The 26038-nt window shown below is 36.2% G+C and overlaps 2 protein-coding genes across 2 annotated transcripts; both read left to right on the forward strand.

Annotated features, from left to right (window-relative positions):
• The first annotated feature begins 3026 nt into the window (after nt 1-3026).
• Nucleotides 3027-3532, forward strand: LOC109020212. Its single transcript, XM_035683342.1, has one exon. It carries the CDS (start codon nt 3131-3133, stop codon nt 3398-3400), a length of 270 nt encoding a protein of 89 aa, XP_035539235.1. The 5' UTR covers nt 3027-3130; the 3' UTR covers nt 3401-3532.
• A 17053-nt stretch (nt 3533-20585) lies between these two features.
• On the forward strand, nt 20586-21200 carry LOC118343953. Its single transcript, XM_035683343.1, has one exon. The coding sequence runs from the start codon at nt 20833-20835 to the stop codon at nt 21100-21102; it is 270 nt and encodes an 89-aa protein (XP_035539236.1). The 5' UTR covers nt 20586-20832; the 3' UTR covers nt 21103-21200.
• Nucleotides 21201-26038: the final 4838 nt, after the last annotated feature.

Consider the following 26038-nt stretch of genomic DNA (forward strand, 5'->3'; position numbering starts at 1 on the left):
TTCATAGATGTCTAGCAAACTGATTATCCTACTCCATTCCAAAGAGGAAGCCTTGCAAAACAGCAAGCTATCATTTGCAAAAAACAGATGATCAATCCTACAGTAATGGTTGGTCCAAGAATGTCTGATCTTTTTTATCTGCTTCACATGCATTAATATAACATTTTATTTGATCTACTTATTTTTTGGTTTAAACCATACCTCAAAGAGCTTGCTCTAAGCGTCCTCATCATAACTAGATCAGTTATCTTTATATGAATCTGAAAGGCAAAAAATATCCTCACCACTAATTAAACTGATGATTATTTTCTACTAAAGTAGTGAAAGTCACGAAATTCTAATCTCATTGGGAACACTTGATTTCCAAGAACCTTATAACTCACTGTCACTAAGGGTTGTTTTGGACTTTCTATATGAAATTTGGACATGCAACTCTAATCATGTGTCCGACACCCTTACATTTATGACATATAATATCCCAATGTTTCTTTTCGTGGATACGCATATAGTTTTTCTCATCATTTAATTCTGTCCCTTAATTTTGCTTATATATAATAGAGCTTGCATTGGTCATTTCATTGATACCCATGCATATAGTTTTAGGTCTAGGATCACATGACTTACAAAACTAATGTCAATCCGCTCAAAAATTGTTAATGCCTAGCTAGAGAGTGAATAGGATTTTTACCCTAATTATCATTTAAATATTCAGTTCATTTATTAAATAAACTACCACATATATATATAAAGAAACTTTTAAGAAAACGGTAAAAAAAACTTATAATACTGAGATCTTGTTAAGAAATCTAGAATTTTCAAATAATAAAACCACTTTTGAGTGCTTAGCGCTATCACTTATAATCCATTGTAAAAGATAGGGGTTGTGATAAATTATGTATCGGTTACACATATGATATTATATAAAAATTTAAAATAGAATATAATTTTTTAATATTATTTTATTTTGAGATTTGAAAAGTTGAATTGTTTATTATATTTTATATATAAATTTGATAAAATTATAATGATTATATGAGATGAAATAAAATGAGATGAGATAGTTTGATCTGTATAACCAAACTAGGCCTTAAATTTCATAGAATCTTTATAGACCCAGATAACATATATAATAAGGTTTTGAATTTCGTACCATATCGACCAGTACGTACGGTCGAAATATACCGTTTCTGGAGTATAGTCGGTACAAAGAATGATATAGTTTCGTACCGGTCATAATTTCGACCGTTTCGATCCATATCGGCCGATCTTTCGGATTTCAACCGATATACATATTTCAACATTTACTTTTTTCTTTTCTTTTTTTTTTATTTCTTCAAATTGAAGCTCATTATTAGACTCATCAATTCATGAGACCAGACTATTTATAATTTATATATATAATTTATTCATATATGGACTATTCTGAAACAGTATCCGAAACGGTATCGGTACCGATATCGAAATATCTCGTTTCAAACTTTTAATGTCTCGATTGAAACGGTCGTCAAAACAGTATTCAAAATATTGATATATATTATAATTTTCGCGAGCAACCTCGGGATCTCTTAACACACCAAGTTCAAATCTATGGGGACAAATTCAGTCATCACTCTAATAGAATTTCGGCAACCCTGATGAAATCCTCGTGAACAATCTTCAAATCACAAGAAGATCAATAGAACGCGGTACTGGCCGTGGTGGTTTAATAATAGGGAGAAAAAAAACCAAGGAGGCTCAATATGTGTCAATAAATAGCATTGGCTATTGTCAACTCTAAATTTTTATTAAAATTTTGAAGTTTTGATTAAAGTTAAAGTTAAAATTTTTAAAGAGGTTTAGGCTTGTCATTTTAAAATCAAAATAATAATATAATATTATATATTTTAATAATTCTTTTTTATTTTTTTTATATTTTACAAATATATTCTATATATTAATTAATAATTTAATTTTTACTGTCCAAATAAATTATTTAACATGAAGAAAAATTAAAGAGCAACGAAAAAGAAAGAAAGAGAAAGGGAATATTTTTTAATAAAATATTCTCTTGGTTGGTGAATAGTAACTCACCAAATATGATTTTTGTTTTTAATTTACTATAGCTCATAACTTGAGTTGAAGTGATTTGACTAATCCAATGCAGCTGGTTTTGAAAAAGAGAACTGCTATAAACATAAAGAGATTATACAAAAATAAACTCATAAATTGATATGATTTCACGTGATATGTTAGATTTATTTTATATTAAAAATAAGTTTATAATTTGATATACTATATTAGGTCACGTCATTTATAAATTTACTCTTGTGTAATTTGTTTATAACTAAATATTTCGCTTTGAAAAAATTTAAGCAAGATTTAGAGTTCGTTAATATTTAACTAGTCAAATGTCAGTGGTCTATGCTAGCCAGCTTTTCTTTTCAGAAGGTAATTTCGGTTTCTTTTATGACTTTTTCAAACCCTGAAAATCGTGCATGACTGTATAAATATGTTGGTGTCTTTCATTTACATGCTAGAGTTACATTATAACCTTCTAGCTAGCGGTTGTTAGAAAGAAGGCCGAAATAGTGAAAAGAAATTAAGTTTTTAATTTCATTAGGCAACATCTAAGCAGGCTCGGGAGAGACGCGTGATAAGGACCCTGCTTAAGAAGTTACTTTTGAGTGAGACAACCTAATATTAATCCTTTGGGACTCAACTTGGAGAAAACGAGTGGCTTTTGTTTATTCCAATCCAAATCTCCTGACTGCTCAAAAGAAAAAAGTGGTCCAAGACTCCAACTACCTGGCATGGATTGGCTTGTATATTGGAAAACAGCGTGCGCGTTAGTAACTCAAGTGGACAGCATTATTTTATCTGAAAGTGACTGAAATGTAAACCATTGGCTCCCCGTACCCGAAAACCACCAGCAAATGGTTTAGTTTTGGTGGGTATTCCCAAACTTCAGCTCCTTCCCTAGTATTGGACTTTCCATCACTCTCTCCCTCTATATAAAAAGAGGCTCCTCCATATGGTTTGTTACATCAAGCAGTACGTATCCTTCTTGGTTCAGTTTTATTTGCTACACGAAGTTTGCATTTCCTTTTTCTCTAATTTCAAGGGCAAATAACAGTCTTTCGAAGAGTAGAAGATGAGTTCGACTAGCAGAGCAATTGTGGCAGCCAGCGTAGGAGTTGTGGAGGCCATGAAAGACCAGATGGGTATCTGCAGATGGAATTATATTATAAGATCCACTCAACAAAATACAAAGAACCATCTCCGGTCCATGTCTCAGGCCAAGAGCCTCTCCTCCTCAACTTCTGCAGTGGTTTCAAGCAAAGTAAGAGACCAGGAGAAAATGAAGAGATCAGAAGAATCTTTGAGGACAGTCATGTACTTGAGCTGTTGGGGTCCCAATTGAGGGTCTGGTCAGCTGAAGGCCATTCATACGTCGGCATGGCGATGGGAAATGTCAGGCCGAGATGGTCATAGTAGAAATTGTAGACTCAATATAGTATTTGATTGATGAAAAATTATGGTAAATTGTGAACTTCGTCTTGTTTGCGTATGCTTTCGGAGTAGGCCTCTTCAAGCGATTGTGTTGCCAAAATCTTGCATCGCCAATTGTAAACACCCAAAGGACCAAAAGAGCTACCTAATCAAGCAATTGCCATATGTTCACGTGACAATGTGTAATTAGTTTTTTTTTTTTTTAATTCTGATTTTAATTTTGCAAAAATTAAAAATTTAGACTTCAATTTATAAAAATATATAATAAAAGTATTGATTGCGCTATTAATCCAAAAAATAAATATTAAGGACCTATTTGGATATATACTTAGAATCTAAATATACTTGTAAATAGTAGTAAAATTGTTTGAATTAAAATGTTTTATTAGATTTTAAAAAATGAGAGAGAAAGTTAAATAAAAATATTATAATGTTAAAAAATTATTCGAATGTAATTTTTTAATATTATTTTTAAAAAATTTTGAAAAATTAGTATTATTTTTATATTTTATTTGAGAGTTTGAAAATTTTATAATGATTAAATAAAAAACTTAAAAATTAAAAATTAAAAATATTTTATATTTTAGTGATATTAAAAAAAAAAATATTGAGAATAATTTAAAACAGTTGCTACCAAATGGACCTTAAGATCACCAATCAGCTAGCACATCAATGAGTAGAAAGCCCATGTTATTGACTTCGCTTTGCTGAACTTAATTTTAAAACAGCAGTATTAATTAATGGACTACCTAATACATTGACCTATCTTGTGGTCTTTTGGATCATCAAACTGGTTGATTAAGGGCATTCTTGGGTAATGAGATGAGATAGTAATTATGTGAATATTATTAAAATAGTTTAAATTTAAATATTTTATTGGGTTTTGGAAAAAAGAATAGAATAAATTGAATGGTAATGAGATGAGATAGTAATTATGTGAATATTATTAAAATAGTTTAAATTTAAATATTTTATTGGGTTTTGGAAAAAAGAATAGAATAAATTGAATAAAAAATATTATAAAATTAAAATATTAATTGAATATTCTTTTTAATATTCTTTTTGCTTTGAAATCTAAAAAAGTTGTATTGTTTTTTATATTTTACTTAGAAGTTTGTAAAAGTTATAATATAATTAGTTAATAATTAGATGAAAAAGTTAAAGATTTGAAATTTAAAAATATTTTCTATTTGAATTATGTTTAAAATGTAAATTATAAAATAAATTAGATGAAATAAGATATTGAAAAAAAAAAAACCGTGTGCACGTTACTGCTTTGTCACGATCAAACCTGCAAGCAATACCCAAATTTTTTCCCATAAAATCAAATTATTAATGGGGAAAAAGTGATCATATAAGGGCAAAAACGTCATTTGTTGACATTCCTAACTCAACCAAGATTTAGGAGGTGAGATGAGAATTTTATGTTTTGTTTGAAAGTTTAAAATATTATGTTTTAATATTATTATTATTTTAAGATTTGAAAAAAATGAATTAGTTTTTGAAAAAGTTGAATTTTTTATTATATTTTGTGTGGTGATTTAAAAAAGGTGAAATGATGATATGAGATGAAAACAACTAAAACCATTAGCATAGCAGTCCATTTCTGCCAAACAAGCGGGCGGATCTCTCAAACCACCATCCAACCACCATAATCCAAACCTCAAATAAACATTTAAACCCTAACCAACTATCTAAAGTTCATAGATCTAAAAATAAACATAGAAATCCAAAGATAAATCCGTAAATCTAAATAAGATCTAGTTTAAAAAAAATATATAAGTCTTAGATCGAAAATAATTTTGCTCATGGGTCTGCCCTCTGTCACAGCGCAAGAGTCGTGGGTCTATGCACACCCACGGCATGCTTGGCGATAGGTATGCACTGCGCTGTGAAAAGTGGTGAAGGAGAGAATGAGAAGATTTAAAAAAAAAAGGAGAACAAGAGAAGATAGTGAGGAGAAAAAGAAGAAGACGAAGAAGACCATAAGGGGAAGAAGATGAGGAAGAGGAGGCGGTGGTGGATGAGAAGAAGAAGAAGAAGAAGAATATGAGAAAGAAAAGAAAAGACATCATGCAGTTGTAATGAGGAAAGAAGACTAGGAGAGGAGAAAAAATATAGGATTTAACTTTAGAGAATTGATAGTTGCAGTCGTGAATGTGTAAGTATTGTGCAATCATTTTGAAAAAAAAAAAATAAATATGAGACCTACATGAAAAGTAAATTAATTTTTTAATAATGAACCACACTCTTTTTCAAAATGACTGCACAATACTTACGCACTTCATGACTATATGTAGCATACTCTTAACTTTATATACCTCAACAGGTAAGTGGGTACTTTGCTAAGAACCCGCCTACTTATGTATATAAATTTAAGCTATCCACCCGCACCCATGCCTGGGGCGGCCGGATCACAGGGCAGTGGGCAGGCCAGATGCAGGTGACATGCCCCCCACCTCTATTTTCTAAAGCTCATATGCGTCCTAACTAATTCATGTACCCAACTCTACCACCTCTCTATATTAGCAAATATTTTAATCCATCAAACATATCTCAAGGAAAATGATTATCCTACAACTCTCTTACAACTAGATCTATATTAAGTGAATGATTGTTTTGTAAATTTTAAATTCGTTTTTAACGAACTTGCATGCTTGCATTGGTTAATTGTAAAATGGGTTATAAAATAGCTGTAAAAAAATTATAGCTATATCATTACTCTATCCTTAAAGTTCAGTTTTATATTCATTTAAGAGTTTCCATTTACTTGAATTAGTCTATTATATTTTTGCTTGGCTTCTGTAATTCAGAAGATAAAAAACCAAAGAGTTCTGAAGAATAGATACATGAAGATGAGCACTTCAGCAAGTATAGATTGTGCTTGTGGCAAGCTCTATTGCATGGAGTCGTGGAGTCTCTAAAAACAGTCGAGTAATTGAGTTGCTGTGGTCCAAACTGAGCTGAATTACATGATATTGTATTATATATGGACCTAAGCTGCTGTTTATTCAGAAACTAGATCACAAATGTATAGGATGAAATCTTTGTCATCTTTTCAGAACAAAAGGAGTTTATTATGTATCAAATATATATAAAAAATAAAAAAAATATTTAAGAGTTGGGCTATGTTTGGTTACACAGTTCAAATGAAATTAGATTAGATATTTTGAGTAGTAGTGAAATTTTTGAGTTAAGATGTGATGAGATGATTTGTAAAAAAATGTGTTTGGATAGTGAGATAAGTTAACATGGTTTGTAAAAAAATGTATTTGGATAGTGAGATAAGTTGTGATGGTTTTAACTTTTTGGAGATTTGATAAGGTGGTGGGTCCTACCAATTATTGAAAAGTACTTTTAATTATTAGGTGGAAAATATTATAAATAAATTTAAAATAATTATTATCTATTATTAATTTAAAAATCCATAAATATTTTGCCTTTTCCAAAATATTTTTTTTTTAGTTCACCACAATTATTTCAATATTCCCAAATATGAACATAATTCTTTGCTGTTGGTGCTTGCCGACGACCACCAAGTGCGTCTCTATGGGGATGATGTTGGTTTCATCCATTACTGGGATACAATGGGTAAAGGTAGACGGTAAGTGGCGTGAATACAAAGGAGGAAAATTTTGAAATGGGATGGGGAAAGGAAAGGAGGACTGCAACTTACATATGGGTCAGTGTTTTTTACTGTTCACTATCAGAGAGTAATTGCAATTGTTTAAAAATTTTTGAGATGAGATACAAACTTGAGGACTGCCTTTTGGATATCCAGACAAGACCTGCCGTACAACTCAGTTGATATAGTTTGTATCTCATCTAGACATCCAAACTAGTTAATGTTTACTTTCTTATTCTTACTATTCCGTCTAATCATACTAGCTAGTTATCTAACACAAAATATCCTAGTAATTTAGCATCCACAAATTGTTTAGTGATTAATCTCCCACCTCCCCCATGGATGAGAATTGGAATGCTATGCGGGAATTGGGAATTTACTCCAATCTTGTAGTTTAAATAAACTGTAGCTTTAATTTTGTATCAGGATGCTTGATCAGTTTATCATGTTTAAGAACTCCACAACTTATATTGAATTTGTATCTAGCCTTTTTTTGTACAGCATTTCCTTCAATAACACGATATCCCAAACTTAGTATCCTGATTTGGGGAGGTGAGAACATCAAGACCTAAGGGGCTGTTTGGATTGAGATAGCCTATCAATTCATCCCATCTTATATAATCTAATCATTATAACTTTTTCAAACTCGCACACCAAATACAATAAATAATTCAAAATTTTCAAATATCAAAACAAAAAAAATTAAAAAATAATATTCTAACAATATATTATTTAATTTTATATTTTCATCTCATTTCATCTCATCTCATATCAACCCACTATCCAAACCTTCCTAAAGGCATTCTATATATGTGAGGCATGTAAAACACAGTGCAGATCATTTGATAAACTAGACATAAATGACACTGAGTGATTGTATCACCGTTCCTTTCTCCAATGAAAATGCTCTATACCTAAGGTCCAAAATCTTACATTCTCCATCCAGAGGGTTGCTAAAGCTTCGGCTCTACCCACCGTCCTCCTGTCTATATAGTCTCAATGCTATTCTACCATGTTTTTTTTTTTTTTTTGTTTTCCTTCATTTTCCCTCTGTAGCATAGAGAAGTGTAGATTTACTGCTGGTCACCCATAACAGCCATGTGCTGCACCGCAAGACTTCCCAATTGCCAATACTTCAGACGACAAAAGCAGATCGTCGAAAAGAGTGTCGCGTGCATCTCACGCGCAAACCAAACCGCGCGTGGATCTCACACGTCGTCACACCAGGGAGAGTCAGTCACTGCCACTTGCAGCATTTTTGGGGTCAGTTTCCTCGAATCTCGTAGATCCGACCAACCTCCACTCTCCTAGTGTGGCGCATGAAGAGTCCTGGCAGTTGTCCGTCGGTGATTCGATACTTCTTTTGCTTGCTATCTTCCTATCTTATCACTCCCCCTAACTAAGGATCGTGGGAAAAGGATAGTGAAAGTCTCATTTTGCCACTCCAGATCAGCGTTATAGTCTATTTATTGGATTGTATCAAAATCGTTTTAGGCTGCTTCCCCTGGTGGGAAATGGGTGAGCGTCAAGTCATTGGCTCCAGATCAGTGTTTTAAATTTCGTACCGGCCGATCGATACAGGTACTATATCTGTTCCGTACCGGCTAAAATACCGGCCGTACCAGCCGGTACCAGCCATACCAGACTAAATTTTGGCCTGTACCGGCCTATATTTCGGCCGGTACCAGCCGATATTTCGGCCTATGTGTTTTTTTTTTTCATTTTTTCAAACTACAAACTTATTTTTTAACCCCTAATTCAGACTAGACTATTTATAATTTATATATATATGTATTTATATATAATTTATTTATATATAGACTATTATTTTGGAATATAATTTTTATATATGTTTATATATATAATTTATTTATATATCGACTATCCCGAAACATTATCTCAAAACGTTATCCCGAAACGGTACCGGTACCGAAATATTTCATTCCAGTGCCTTGACCGGTACGACGTCCGCTACGGTATTCAAAACATTGCTCTAGATCCCTCATTTTTTTACCTTTTTTTTTTTTTTTGTACTAGTTGGTTTGGGATGAATATCGGGCCTTCCCACCCTGGTATCTCTTGTATCATATAATTGTCTTATATATTTATAATATTGCTTGCTTAGGAGGAGGGGAAAAAAGAAAAAAAAAAAACAAACTAGGCTGAAATGAAGGGGTATTTAGTTCTAAAGTGATAAGAAGCTCATCATCATCAATGAGAAGAAGACCGAAACACATTTGTGAAATAAAGTGCGAATGAAGCATTAAATGTGAATGGTATAGACTGAAAGGAGTATGTATCTGAAACAGTAACAAGAAACTATAATTCTGTAACAAGAGTATGGTATAACCTTACTGTTGACTGTATTTTCTCCTTAAAGGGAACTAACTTTTTTTCTACAAGGGGGCATACATGCCTAGCGTTGTGTTTTTGTATACAGGAGCCATCTCTCATCTAAGCGTTGAGAACTGTACCCATCATTTTGAGTTCCATTCCATTCCATTCCAACCAAAATGTTGGGAATTTTCTATTTTGATACAGTATCCGACTAATACAGTACACATCTTAATTCTGTTTTGTTTCAAATTTCAGTCCCTTTCGCCAATTTCAGCTATTTTAATAAAAATTTTATAATTTTCTTGAGTTAAAATGTAATTTTTGTAAATCTTAAATTTAGATAGCATTCATATAATTTTAAAATCTAAAACGGATTTATATAATTTAAATTTTTTGTAACTTTAAATATATCTCTTCATTCCCTTTTTTTATTTCGTTATTTTTAATAACTTATTGGCTTTTCTTTTTCTTTTTCTTTTTTTTTCTTTTTTTGGTGTCTCAACTCAATTTTGTGACTTTTTAAATATTATCTTTTGACACAAATATCTCTACCATTTTGTTAATGTTTTCAACATATATTCATTTTAGAAATATTCAATTCTTCCATATATATATATATATATATATATAAACACACACAAATATATCTGCATATATATATGATATACACTTACACAGGTATATATATATATATATATATGTAGCAATCCCAAAACGGTATACTGGAACACACCGATACCGAATATAAGTAGTCTATATAAGTAGTATATAAGTATTAGTATACATATAAGTATTATATAAGTAGTATAAGTATTATATATAAGTAATATAAGTATATATGCTATATTATATAACAAATATAATAATAACCTACACAATATATTTTCCCCGTTGGAACGGTATTCGTAAGCGTTCGAACGGATAAAATGAATGCGTTCAAACGTCATTACTAGCCGTTCAAACGAAATAAATAAATAAATATTAGACATCGTGTCTAGACCCAGCGCCGTTAGAACGCAAAACCCTTTCTCCCACTCTGATGCTCCAATGCCACGAGCTGCCAAACGCCACCGTTGAAGCCACCGTCCACCACCACTCTCCAACCCGCAACAGGTATATCTTCTCCCAACTGTTTTTACCAATTAATTTCTTCTAAAACATGTTTTAAATGGGCTTTCAAAACCCCATTTCTAACCCGAAGTTGGCTGGAAATGGGGGACAGGATTACTCTATGGTCATCCTGACCTCTCATTGTTGTTGTGGGAGGAAAAAGACGGCTCTAAACCAATTATTTACGATTTTGGCAATGGTTGAGTCGACTCAACCATTGCCAATTTTGAATCAGAAATCGCCGTTCGAACTGGTCGTATACATTCAAACGGAAATCTATGAGCATTCGAGCGTATATTTATTACTGATCAAACGCATTATAACATCATTGGAACGTGTTGTTAAGCATTCGAACAATACATTTTTATTTTAATTTTTTTAGATATAATTACCTTGATCTAATTATAATTATGATATTTTGTAATCATTGTCCTTAATTTTATATCATCAATTTAGCATCATTCTAATAGCTTCACGGGGAAAGAAGTGAGTTGCGTCAGGGCAATCATCTAGCAAAAAAATATGAGAGATGACTATTTTGCTTTAGAGGCAGGTGAAGATAGATGATTTTAGGGATCTTCTGTAGGAGAAACATTCTCTCCATCTGTCTTTCTCAATCGTAATTGGACACCGATCATTGATCAGAAGGACGAAGGCACGGACAAGATAGTTCAATACATCAATATTGTATTTGAGTTCTACAGAGAACTTGATCGTGCCAGCCAGTAGGACGAGGCATACACTTTCTCCATCCGAGGCGTCTCAGTACGATTTTCAGTTGATGCAGTTGCTGATTTTCTAGGTATCCATTGACAGCCCACTGCATATCCTAACATTGTGCCTAGAGATTAGTCTACACCTGTAGGAGATGGGGAGACTACAAAGGAAGAGGATACTGTGATGCCTAATGAGATCGATGGCCTCGCTAATCATGAGGTTCGTGAGTTGGTTGTGGGTCCAGATGTGCCTTCCTATGAGGGGAGCAAGAGCATCAAATAGGTGGACTTATCTAGTTTTTTCAAGATCATGAACATTATAATAGCCAACAACATCAATCATCGACTGCACAAGACTGAGGTGAGCATGGACCAGGCACGATTTATGTTACGGTTCACTCGTGGGGTGCCTATCGACTTAGCGAGATATATATTCGCTAGGATTCAATCAGAGACCACCTATATTACGACAGGTAGAGTTTTATTATATTCAGTGTACTTGGTTACTCCTTTTGGTATATATAATACTTGTACTTATAAAAAAAACTTATGATAGATATATTGCCGTTCGGAGTCATGCTCACATGATTCTTTTAGCAAAAGGAGTCAAGCCAGATGAGTTTGAGCATGTTCGGGAGCCAATTGGACCGATCAACTCGACGACCTTGTCTCGTGGCACCGGACACTCCAGAGGCGGTTGACACTCAGGGAGGTGCACAGGGTGTATTTGGTGAGGCATCTACACAGGGTGCATCACACAGTGCTACTTGTGAGGAGATTGCAGATATCGTATGGCAGAGATGTGCACACAGACATCAGAGATCATTGATGCAATCCGGGTCGCCCTTGCAGAGACTGAGTCGAAGGTTGTGTCTCAAATGACTGATATTGATGCACGAATTGGTGAAGTCGAGGTGGTGCTACTCGATCTGGCCCAGTAATGCTGTATATCTTTTATTTGTATTGAATATGCTTTTTTTGTATGGACAATCATGACTATTTTTATTTTATACAATTAATTTAAATATTCAAATAGTCATACATTATATTCTCGCCATATATTATATTATTGGGATGCAATTAATGTTTGATTTTTATTTTTAGTGTTTGGTATCTTGTTTATTGTTAATTATGTTTATTTTTTCCCATTTTACTTACCGTTCTCAATAATATAAAAAATGACACTATAAGTAATATTTATTTAACAAAAAATAAATTACTAAAATATTTTTACATTAATTACATAAAATTAATTTTTGAATTTGTAAATATTTTATGTTCCGTTTGAATAAGGCTTAAAAAAACCCCCGCCAATTTTAACTTAATTTCCCACCAAATGTTTCGTTCGATTGCATAAATTTTGTGTTCGAATGAGCTTGCAACCTTCCCCCTATTTTTCCCACCAAATATTTCCCGTTCAAATGAACATATTTTTGTTCGACTGGATTTGAACTTTCTCCGCTAAAATAAATTATTTCTCCACCAAGATTACCATTCGAACAAATTATAAACCATTCAAACAAACATTAAATCCAGGTTCGAACGTATTTTTCACCATTCAAACGTTTTTGACATTTTGAGACGACCTAATTCGTCACAGAAGATCTAGTTCTAACGGATTTTTAGTTGTTCAAACGTTTTTTAAAGTCATCCATTTTTTAAGACGAAATCTAGTCTCCAATAATTACTTTTAGGGACGAAAGAAATTTCATCCCTATTTCTTTCGTCCCTAAATAATTTCGTCCTTAAAACAAAAATTTCTTGTAGTGATTGTCGTTCAAGCAAGAGTGCTAAAGATAAACTGTGAAAACTACTAAAACAGAAGGGTAAAATTAGAGAAAAAAAAATATAAAGACGAAAATCACTGTTTCTTTTTCCATTCATGCTTTTAATATGGAATATATATATATATATATATCTATAATTTTTTTTCATAATTATTTACACATTCATATTTTAAAGCATAAATGTTTTTGTAAAATAATTTATATAAATAATATAGTTTTATTAAAATACTCTTAATTTAAAATATAATTATATAAAACTTTATAACAAAAAAGACAAGTGGATTACTACTCTTTTTGTTTATTACAATCCAACTCTCCTAGCATGAATTAGTTTTCAGAAATTCTATTCCTAGTCCGACTTTTTTATCACACACCAAATGACTTCTGATGTGGCAAACCCGGTCTAAGAGAAGTCCGGTCCATTTGTGAATCTCGTTCCAGTGAATCGCTCGTAGCCCTAGAATCACTTTCCCCCTCTCCCACCTCCCATCACCTCTGAGCAATAAGAAATCTCTCTTCCCCCTCCCATCGATCCCCTCTCCCACGTGAACATAATCAGAAGCTACCATTGGTTGCCTCTTCCCCGTGCGCATAATCCCCCCCTCCCATCTGATATGAACCCGCGGGAAAGGAATTCCCTTAAACCCACAATCAAATTGAAAACTACCCAAGAAAGCCAAAATCAGGTCAACGGATGGAGAACCTAGACCCGAAGAGAACTCGTTTCAAGAACCTAGATTATATTAAAATCTAGACCCGTTGAAGAACACGTCTCAAGAACCTAGATTACAAAGGAGGAACGCCACAAAGGTTGTGATTTACCTTTGATAAGTTCAAAAGTTCAATTAAGAACAAGAGTAGATAAACTCAACTCACAATGAATAAATTCATCAAATTTCATAAACTTCATTATTGTCTAATCTCTCAAATGAGGCTACAAAGAGTTTTTAAACCCAAACCTAATCAAAACCCTAGCCAAAATAAAGCCCCTTTTACCCAAAATTACCCTTGATGAACAGTACCGGCTACAGTACGCGCGGCTACAGTAACCCCTACAATAAATTGATGAAACCCTAGTTCCTAAAATGTAACTTTCCAAATAAGCCATTGGCCAAAATACAAGGCCTTCCCAAAAACATAGTTCATAAGAAATAAGACATGTGAGCCAAGCATCTTCAAGCCCACTTATTCTAAACTAATAAAATAAATCATTTAACCAAATTAGAAGCCTCCAATAATAATAGGCCGTATCTCTAAGTCATGTCTTCCACAGCTTGAATAAAGTGGATCAAAGCTGGTTCTTCTTCTTTCAGACCCATCTTCAGTGTTGGGCTCTTGCTGGCTTCATCCCAAGTGGATTGCACCAATCCTTGCATTGCTTCCTTAATCTTCTTGGCCCTTGATCTTGGAATTGGCCCATCTGGAACTTGCAAAGGATCTTTAAGAATAGGCCCACTTATTCTAGTACTACTTGGAAATCAAAATGGGATAGGAATGATCCAGCTGAAGCAAAGAGAAAGACCGAACCACCTAAGGGAAAAGATAAGAGAACTAGCAACAAACCCAAGGTAGAATCCCAACCTTCACGGAATAGAGATATCAAATGTTTTAAGTGTTTAGGTTCAGGGCACATTGCTTCTCAATGTCCAAATAGGAGGGTAATGATTATGCGTGACAATGGGGAGGTGATGACTGAGAGTGAGGATGATAGTAATGAGGTGCCCGAGTTGGATGATGATAGTGATGATGATGGAGTGGTATACCCTGTGACAGGTGAGTCTCTTGTTGCCAAGCGTGCTCTTAATGCACACATTAAGGTGGATGATGCAGAGCAACAGAGAGAGAACATTTTCCATACTAGATGCCATGTCAACAATAAGGTATGTAGTATGATCATTGATGGAGAGAGTTGTACTAATGTGGCTAGCACTACTTTGGTTGAGAAATTGAATTTACCAACCTTAAAACACTCTAGACCATACAAATTGCAGTGGTTGAATGATTGTGGAGAGGTTAGGGTGGATAAACAAGTGTTAGTTACTTTTTCTATTGGGAAGTATCAAGATGAGGTGCTTTGTGATGTTGTGCCTATGCATGCGGGCCATATTTTGTTGGGGAGGCCGTGGCAGTATGATAGGAGAGTGACACATGATGGGTTCAAGAACATGTACAGCTTTGAAAAGGAGGGCAAAACAATTAAACTTGCTCCTTTAACTCCAAGCCAGGTCTATGAGGACCAACTGAAATTGAAAAGTGAGGTTGCTCAAAAAAGAAAGAGTGAAAATGAGAGTGATCAGAAGAGAAAGAGTGAAAATGAGAGTGATCAAAAAAGGAAGAGTGAAAAAGAGATTGAGCAAAAAAGAAAGAGTGAGAGTGAAAATGAGCATAAAAGAAAGAGTGAAAAAGAAAGTAGAGAGGTGGCTGAGAGTAAAGAAAAAAGAGTGGAGCCACGAGAGAAAAAAGAAAGAGAGTCTTCTGAGAGAAAAGGAAAGGCAAAAGTGAGTTTCTATGCAAGAGAGAGTGAGGTTAAGAGGGCTTTCTTCGCAGATCGCCCTATGATTTTTCTTGTCTATAAAGAGTCTTATCTTACTCTTGATGAAACTAACCAGTCTCTTCCTAGTTTGGCTGTTTCTTTGTTGCAGGAGTTTGAGGATGTATTCCCGAAGGAGATGCCAAATGAGTTCCCACCCATTAGAGGCATTGAGCACCAGATTGATTTTGTTCCCAGGGCTGCTATTCCAAACCGACCAGCCTATAGGAGTAATCCAGAGGAGACAAAGGAGCTTCAGAGGCAAGTTGAGGATTTGATGAGCAAGGGGTACGTGAGGGAGAGCATGAGCCCTTGTGCAGTACCAGTGCTACTAGTGCCAAAGAAGGATGGGACGTGGAGGATGTGTATTGATTGCAGGGCGGTCAACAATATCACGGTAAAGTATCGCCATCCCATTCCTAGATTGGATGATATGCTTGATGAATTGCATGGCTCATGTATTTTCAGTAAAATTGATCTTAAAAGTGGGTACCATCAAATTAGAATGAAAGAGGATGATGAATGGAAAACTATTTTTAAGACTAAGTATGGGCTTTATGAATGGTTGGTTATGCCATTTGGACTTACAAATGCGCCCAGTAGTTTCATGAGATTAATGAACCATGTCCTACGTGCATTCATAGGCAAGTTTGTGGTTGTGTACTTTGATGATATCTTAGTATAAAGCAAGAACTTAAATGAACATATTGAGCATTTGAGATATGTGTTTGATGTGTTGAGATGTGAAAAGTTGTATGCTAATTTCAAGAAATGTGCCTTTTGCATGGAAAAAGTTGTTTTTCTTGGTTATGTTGTTAGTACAAAGGGTATTGAGGTGGATGAAGAGAAAGTCAAAGCCATCAAGGAGTGGCCAATGCCAAAAAGCATCACTGAGGTAAGAAGCTTTCATGGCTTAGCTAGCTTTTATCGGCGTTTTGTTAAAGACTTCAGCTCCATTGCTGCACCACTCACTGAGGTAATTAAAAAGAATGTTGGGTTTCATTGGGGGGCTAATCAAGAGAATGCTTTTGCCACTATTAAAGAAAGGTTGTGCTCTGCACCTGTGTTAGCATTACCTGATTTTAACAAAACTTTTGAGATTGAATGTGATGCCTCAGGAATAGGGATTGGAGCCGTTTTGATGCAGGATAGGCGGCCCATAGCCTTCTTCAGTGAAAAGTTAAGTGGGGCATCCCTGAAGTACCCTACTTATGACAAAGAGCTTTACACTCTTATTCGTGCATTAGAGACTTGGCAGCACTACCTATGGCCAAGGGAATTTGTGATCCACACCGATCATGAATCATTGAAGCATCTTAAGGGTCAAGGTAAGTTGAATAAAAGGCATGCTAGATGGATGGAATACATTGAGACCCTTCCCTATGTCATCCATTACAAGCAAGGTAAGGAGAACATTGTCGCTGATGCTCTATCCAGGAGGTATGTACTTCTTACTTCTATGAGTGCTAAAATGCTTGGGTTTGAATATGTGAAAGACATGTATGCCGATGACGCTGATTTTTCTAATGTGTATGTGGCATGTGATAAGGCGGCATTTGGTAAGTTTTACAAGCATGATGGTTATTTGTTTAAAGAAAGCAAACTTTGTCTGCCAAATTGTTCTATGCGTGAGTTATTGGTGCGTGAGGCACATGGTGGAGGATTACTGGGACACTTTGGTGTCAAGAAAACTTTAGACATTTTGCATGAACATTTCTTTTGGCCTAAGATGAAGAGAGATGTTAACCGTATTTGTGGAAGGTGCCTTACATGCAGAAAAGCCAAATCTAAGGTTTTGCCACATGGGTTGTATACACCCTTACCCGTTCCTAGTGAGCCATGTCATAAAACAGATAATGCAACAAACATAGCTGACTTGTTTTTTCGGGAGATAGTGAGACTCCATGGTGTACCTAGGAGTATTGTTTCTGATAGGGATGTTAAATTCCTTAGCTACTTTTGGAAGGTGTTGTGGGGGAAATTGGGTACTAAGCTCTTATTTTCCACTACTTGTCATCCGCAGACTGATGGTCAGACTGAAGTAGTTAATAGGACTTTAACTCAGCTTTTACGCACTGTTGTTCATAAGAATTTAAAAACTTTGGAGGATTGTTTACCATTTATAGAGTTTGCATATAATAGGACGATGCATACTACTACTTCATACTCTCCTTTTGAAATTGTTTATGGATTTAATCCACTTACTCCTTTGGATTTGATGCCTTTACCTGTTGATGACAGGAGTAGTTTGGATGGACAAAAGAAGGTGGAGTTGGTGAAGTCACTTCATGAGAGGGTACGGCTTCAAATTGCCCAAAAGAATGAAAGGGTTGCTTCCCAAGCCAATAAAGGACGAAGGCGTGTCATCTTTGAACCAGGAGATTGGGTTTGGGTTCACATGCGCAAAGAAAGATTCCAGCCCATAGAAGGACTAAGTTGCATCCTCGAGGAGATGAACATTTCCAAATTCTTGGAAAAATTAATGACAATGCATATAAAGTGGATCTTCCAGGTGAGTATAAAGTTTCTGCAACTTTCAATTTTTCTGATCTTTCTCCTTTTGATGTAGGTGAAGATTCGAGGTCGAATCCTTTTGAAGAGAGGGGAAATGATAGGAACCAAGGTGGGCCTACTCTTAAAGATCGTTTGCAAGTTCCAGATAGGCCAATTACAAGATCAAGGGCCAAGAAGATCAAGTAAGCAATGCAATGATTGGTGCAATCCACTTGGGATGAAGCCAGCAAGAGCCCAACACTGAAGATGGGTCTGAAAGAAGAAGAACCAGCTTTGATCCACTTTATTCAAGCTGTGAAAGACATGACTTAGAGATACGGCCTATTGTTATTGGAGGCTTCTAATTTGGTTAAATGATTTATTTTATTAGTTTAGAATAAGTGGGCTTGAAGATGCTTGGCTCACATGTCTTATTTCTTATGAACTATGTTTTTGGGAAGGCCTTGTATTTTGGCCAAGGGCTTATTTGGAAAGTTACATTTTAGGAACTAGGGTTTCATCAATTTATTGTAGGGGTTACTGTAGCCGCGCGTACTGTAGCCGGTACTGTTCATCAAGGGTAATTTTGGGTAAAAGGGGCTTTATTTTGGCTAGGGTTTTGAATAGGTTTGGGTTTAAAAACTCTTTGTAGCCTCATTTGAGAGATTAGACAATAATGAAGTTTATGAAATTTGATGAATTTATTCATTGTGAGTTGAGTTTATCTCTTTTTGTTCTTAATTGAACTTTTGAACTTATCAAAGGTAAATCACAACCTTTGTGGCGTTTCTCCTTTGTAATCTGGGTTCTTGAGACGTGTTCTTCAACGGATCTAGATTTTAATATAATCTAAGTTCTTGAAACGAGTTCTCTTCGGGTCTAGGTTCTCCATTCGTTGACCTGATTTTGGCTTTCTTGGAGAGTTTTCAATTTGATTGTGGGTTCAAGGGAATTCCTTTCCCGCGGGTTCATATCACCATCGGTCCTAGTGAATCGCTCGTAGCCCTAACATCCACAAACTCTCAAAGTATTAAATTGGTTGTTTTACATTGCATGTGTGGATGGGGAAAAAAAAAACAGAGAGAGATGGATTTTTGGTGTCTCGCTCCTCTGTGTTGAGTGCATGGGTGCTATGAGCTTTTTCTTATATATAAAACAAACTGCATTCATTAATAACAAATATTACAACTTTCACCTGAAACATTTATTACAAGCCAGCAACAACATTAATGGCTCCCCAGTACACAACTAAGACTGACATGCTCTAGTCCATGCTGCAAACCTCTCTCAGACCACCTAAGAGAGAGCACAACGCTATCCAAGACAGAGTTAGCAAACCTCATACTCTATCCAAGATAGAGTAGAGGATACACTCTATAGACAGAAGTCCAAGAGACGATGGAAAAAAATGAATTACATCTTAAAAAGATATAAATCCACATTTTCAACCTTGAAGGAAAAAATTACAAACAAAACGATTGTCATGGCACGTGAAAGCCACGCGCCACCCTAGGAGTTGCAGTCAATTAGGTCTAAAGTAACTGGTGGCCCCGGACCTAGAAAAGCTGCACGTGGTGGCAGAAGAGCACCCTTAGCAGTGACGTGTGGATTTCACGTGCCCACGTTGGACTGCGCGTGTGGGTCACACATAGTTCCATTCGGCGAAAAAATTCGTCCGTCTAAAGGATCGATGCCTTTGGAAACCTGCAGGAGGGCGTGTCGTGGTCGCTGAATTCCGGAGAGCAACAAATCAACCTTCCTCCACAAAAAGAACAGGTAAAAAAGAAAATGAAAGAAGAAAACTAGAGAAGAGAGGGAGTAGGGATGAATGAGAGAGGAGGGCCTCCCCCCTCTGCGCAAGTTTTAATTTGGTGGTGGTTTCTATAGAGAATGAGGAGTATCTCTCTCTCTACTAGGGCGGGCTTGGTGCAATGAGCTTTCGAGAAAATAAGACATCAACCCCCCACAGGCAAACAAAATTTGTTGTTGGCTTTATTGTGTTCAAATGCACGTATTGTGTTTAAGCAAAAATTTTGTTGGCTTATCTGATATTGTATCCAACGAATGTCCAGTAGCCAGCCAAGAAAACAACCCCCACATGAGAACAAAATCCAGGGAGCAACTTGAATATGGACTGAAGACAATGAAGTACTGTAAAATCATGGGTTAGCTTGAATATAGAGAGAAGGCAACAAATACATGAAAACATTGGAAACTGTTAAAAACCCCTTATAGCTTGAATATGGAGTGAGAGAATTTGAAATCAGCCTGGTCATGATTTGGTTACGTAGGGTAAGGTAAAACGCACACGTTTTAAAAAAAATGACACATCACTGGTGTGTAGTGAATGATTGCGGATAGATGAATAGCATGACTCATTAGTTTTATATTGCAAAACAGCGTGCGCATCACTAACTCAAGTGGACGTACAGGACCATTTTATCCTAAGCGACAGAAATTAACAATTTGTCGTATCATGGGGAAAAAAAACCATTGGCTCCCAGACCCCAAAACCTTAAACACCAGTGGTATAGCTGATCGATGGATTTTCCCAAACTTCGGCGAGCCTTTCCAAGTATCCGACTTTCCATCACTCTCCCTCTATAAAAGAAGCTCCTCCATATGTTTGGCACATCAATCACTTAATCCTTAATTCTTCGATCAGTTTTGATTAGTTGCTACACAGAATTAGCCATTCGTTTTTCTCTAATTTCAAGAGCAAATCAGTCTTGTGAAGAGTAGAAGATGAGTTCAACAAGCAGAGCAATTGTAGCAGCCAGCGTAGGAGTTGTGGAGGCCATGAAAGACCATATGGGTATATGCAGGTGGAATTATATTATAAGATCCGCTCAGCAAAGTACAAAGAATCATCTTTGCTCCTTATCTCAGGCAAAGAACCTCTCCTCTTCGACTTCTGCAGTGGTTTCAAGCAAAGTAAGAGACCAAGAGAAAATGAAGAAGTCGGAAGAGTGTTTGAGGACAGTCATGTACTTCAGCTGTTGGAGTCCCAATTGAGGCTTTGATCAGTGAGTTCTCTGAGATCGTCATTCCGGGAAGCAAGTCGGCCTAAAGCATACAAACGGTACACTTTGTACATGGCACGGCAGTGAGAATGTCATTATGTGAGGCCGTGTTGGTCATGACTCAATTATATTTGTTAATGTAAATTAGGCGGTTCTAATATTCTTATGACAGAATTTAACTCAATTCTTTGGGTTTAATTTTGATGACAGAACAAATAATCGCTTTACACTATTTTCATTCAATGTTGGTGAGATTTTCGATCGATCCAGACTATCAAACAGTTGTGTTCCTTCAAGTTTTATCTGAAGTTCGCGATCGATAACCTCTTGAGATTGATAGATTCAAATAAAAAAAGAAAACGCAGTCAGAATTTGTGAGTTTGATAGATTGAAATTTTAAAAAAATAAAATAAAAATGTGTGAACTAGATTTCGCTAGATCACCCTCGCAGGGCGGGCGGGCGGGCGGACATCCTCCTACATGTGAATTGCTTTACAACTTCTCCTTCAAGTCTTTGGCCGAGGCAGTTACACTGTATATAAAAGTTTTAGGGACGATTTTGGATAACAGATGGAGTGGCAGAAAGTCAGTATTGAGCAAAAGATCTTGACCTTACGTCAAAGATCTAGTTTCATTCGCCAACATATTAAAAAGGTTGAAGATTTTCTTGAGATAATACAAATCACCATCCTTGTTCAGATTGTAATGTGTTTGGACTTTTAGTAAGTTATAAGAATTAATGCTGGAATTCTAGAATTTAAGAGCTGTCGTTGACATAGGGCCTTTTTCATGAAGATGTTTGTCGTTTTTTATGTTTCATGCTAGAAATTTATAAGCTGATCATCAGTTTTCTAACAAGATGATCATCATGACCTGATTAGACGCATTGGTTTATTTGAAACAAGTCTAACATAAGCATGTTTATTGGTTTTTCCACCCAAAAGCAGTGTACCATCACTGTGATCTCTTGGATCAAGATTTACTTAAATTTTTATTCAAACTCAATAATAAAACTTTAACAAAAATGTGTTTTGTGTAATTGAAAATCCTGAGAGAGTTTTGTTATCTTCCAACCTTTTTTTTCCTCTCTCATCTCCCACAAGTAGAGGTTTGCTTTCATGTATATTGCAAGTTCATTTTTCTTTACTCCATGGCGGACGGTTTGGAAGGGTTGTATGGCAAGTTGTCCCTAACGTAGCAAGAGCAAGAAGTTATCTCGGTTGATGATGATATAGTCTAGGAAAACTTAGTGCGTGGTGAGAAGTGCCTGATAGTGCATCTGCTTACTACTAAACATTATAACTAAGAGGCTTTCAAGTAGGTCCTGAGGAAGATTTGGCATCTAGTCAGGGTTATGCGGTTGCAGGATTTGGGTTCTAAATTCTTTATTGTTGAGTTTGAGGATGCCTAAGATCAGAAGAGGATCTTCCCTGATGGCCCATGGTCTTTTGACAAGCAACTAATCTTACTGAAACAATTTGATGGTTTGCTTCAAACCCATCAGATTAATTTGATGGAAGTTCTCTTCTGGGTGCGTATTCATGATCTCCCACTTATGGCCCGAAGTAACAAGATCGGTCGAAAAATTGGCGAATCACTGGGTGAGGTTTTGGAGGTGGATTTGCTGGATGGTTAGTGTGAATGGGTGGAATTCATGTGGGTGCGAATCTGTCTCGATGTTTCTAAACCTCTTTTACGAGGGAAGCAACTTAGCTTGGGGTTGAATGGGCCTTATTGAGTAAGGTTTTCATATGAATGCTAGCTGGAGTTCTGCTACATTTGTGAATGGAATGGGCATCTGCAAAAGGATTGTGAGCAGGCTGGCCAAATGGAAGCTATGGATGGGATATTGCCATATGGTCAATGGTTGCGGGATTTTGGTCTTGGAAGTCCTATGCCTGTTCAGATTGGTCACCGACAGCCGTCTAAGGTAGTCAATCTTGGCGTTGAAGGTCAGAGGACGTACTCATAGCTGGTCACAAACGGTTCTACAATATCTCTAGAAGCAATTTACTACTGTTACTAACGAGCCAATAAATGCGGAGGTGGTGGAGAACCAATTACTAGTGGAGATAGAGCAGCTGTTAAATGGGGGGGTGGTTAATAGCATAAACACGGCTACAATGGTGGAAGGTGAAGCAGTTGATGAGGTGTTTGATGCTAGCCGTGATTCTTGGGTTCAGGTGGAAGTCATCATGCAGAAGGCTACTGCAAGGGGAAATGGTAAGAATGAGATGGGCCAGGATTATTGTCATTCTAAGATGGGTCGCTGCGACATGGGCCCATTACCTAACAACGCATTACAAGGCCTAGCTCATGCTTTCTAGAAAAATAAAGGAAAAGTGGTTAGGAATTCGTGATCTGAGGTTCCCAATTCACATGCCACACAGGCTAAACGGTGCTCCACTACGAAATTGAAGGAGGTTCCGGTGAAAGAAGGGGAGGACCATTTCTAAGGATGTTCAAATTTGTGTTCTTCATGAGGTACCAATTGTGTCATCAGCAGAGGCTGAATTCCAGCCCTGCCGACAACCACGAAAACTATCTGCTAGAATTCCCGTGGGCTTGGGCAGCCACAGGGAATCCGAGCTCTTCATGATTTAATCGTGAGAGAAGGGCCCGACCTGTTGTTTTTGCGGGAGACGATGCGTACAATGCGTGCTATGGAAGTTTGTAAATAAAAATTAGGTTTTACAAATTATTTTTCTGTTGATTATGTGGGGTGTGGTGAGGGTTTGGGTTTGTTGTGGAATTCTGACCTGGGTGTTGAGATTAAGTCCTTCTCGAGATATCATATAGACGCTCATATTAAAATGGAGGATTTAACGGAGTGGAGATTTACGGGTTTGTATGGGCACCTAGAAGCCTCGAGTAGAATTTCTACATGGAATCTCATTAGAGCACTTAATTCTTTTGAGCAAATTCCTTGGTTGTTAAGGGGATATTTTAATGAAGTGTTGCATTTACATGAAAAGCGAGGTGGGAGACCACGATCTGTAGCTCAGATTGGGGCTTTTAGAGATGTGTTAACATATTGCGATTTGACAGATTTGGGTTTTAAAGGACCCAAGTTTACTTGGTAGAATGGGAAGAGTTTCCTAATATCTTTGAGCATCTTGATAGGTATTTGGGAAATAATTTGTTGTGTCAATTGTTTCCACAAGCTGTGATTAGACATGGGACTGTTGCATATTCGGATCATTTGCCAGTTCCGTTTGACTCCATATGTTATAGGGATGTGCAACAAAAAAAGAAACAATCTCGCTTTGAGGCAATATGGGTGGGAGAGGAGCAGTGTGTGGAAATTATTGAACAAGTTTGGGGCAATAGGGATAGTAGCCCTGGTATGGAATGGATTCTTAGTCTCATTAAGGGATGTGGGGAAGAATTGATAGTATGGAACAGAGTCTCGTTTGGACATGTTTAAATTACCTTTGATTTTGTGCTGGGAACTTGAAAGGATGATGGCGAGGTTTTGGTAGCGTCAAAGAAGTAATGAGAGGAAAATTCATTGGTTAAGTTGGAAGAAATTATGTGTGTCAAAATTTCGAGGTCGGATGGGATTTCAGGATTTACACATGTTTAATATGTCATTATTGGCTAAGCAAGGGTGGAGGTTGTTGCAAAATGAGAATTCACTGATGCAAAGAATATGTGACGCCCCCAAATTCCGCTTAGGATCGGACGGACATTTGAAGCGTTGAGACATGCAACACAAGGATACCTGCCCCCCTTCATGACATATAAGATGCAATATTCCTAACATGCATCTAGCATTATGTAATATTCGCAACGGATAATTTTTTTCTTTAACATGCATCGAAATATCCCAAATACTTAAAACATACTTCATACATAATGACGTACTAAACAACTGAGATCACAACACTAGTCCAAAATGGTTGTGATCAAAAGAGTGTTGGAGATTGAACACCACAAATACAAGTAGTAATGAGGTAACTACTGTACTACCATCTACGTCACACCATTGTTTAGTCGATCATTTCCAGTTGGTCGATTCCCGATTCTCCTTCAGATCCTGTAACAAAATCTACCATTCGGGGGGAATGGTAGTTGGGACTACCACAGTGAGATTTGATTACAAATCTCAGCAAGTTAACAGGAAACTTCCACACAGGTTAATGATGCATGCATGGCAGTAAAAGCATGAATGCATAATCAAATCATAAGTAATCATAGCATAACTTGACATACAACATAACATAACTGGCATAACGTAAACTGAAACTGAAGCTTTGCATGAACGTGACTTGAAACATAACATGGACTTGAAACATAGCATGAACGTGAACTTGAAACATAACATGGACTTGAGACATAACATGAACGTGAACATGCATAATTTGAACATGAATTTGGAACATAACATGAACCTGAGCATGACATAATATAAATGTGAACTTGGAATATATCGTAAACGTGAACATAACATAACATGAACTTGAAACATATTCTTGTCTCATGAGATTACCATGATTGCGTGAACGTAAACTTGAACATAACATAACGTGAAACATGACTTGAATGTGAAATACATGAACTTGGAATCTTATTCAATAGACTTAATCATTAAAGTGACCATATGGGTGCTACACAGGTCCCCTTGAGCCGTGTGTCCCTGCCGATTACCGCATCACATCACAGGTTTCTATACCAGTTATGAGTGCGTTAATACGTACTCCATAGTTATTGTAGCCCCACGTATTCAACGTGTCACAATTGCTGTGTCTCACGTAGTGTATGCTCTACAGTTGTTGTGGCCCCATACTTCATGCTCCACAGTTGTTGTGGCCCCATGACTTATTTGTTTGTGCCACACTTGCTGTGGACACACGTAACATAATGTGTGGCACCATCGGCGTTAGTGTCTGGGGCGCTCCGGTGACCAGCTAATTAGGTCACATTCG

This window comes from Juglans regia, chromosome 1 (assembly GCF_001411555.2).
Source record: "Juglans regia cultivar Chandler chromosome 1, Walnut 2.0, whole genome shotgun sequence".
NCBI classification, from domain to species: domain Eukaryota; kingdom Viridiplantae; phylum Streptophyta; class Magnoliopsida; order Fagales; family Juglandaceae; genus Juglans; species Juglans regia.

Bases quoted from the DNA above. Each gene is read 5' to 3' on its own strand.
- LOC109020212 (XM_035683342.1), top strand. From the start codon at position 3,131: ATGAGTTCGACTAGCAGAGCAATTGTGGCAGCCAGCGTAGGAGTTGTG.
- LOC118343953 (XM_035683343.1), top strand. From the start codon at position 20,833: ATGAGTTCAACAAGCAGAGCAATTGTAGCAGCCAGCGTAGGAGTTGTG.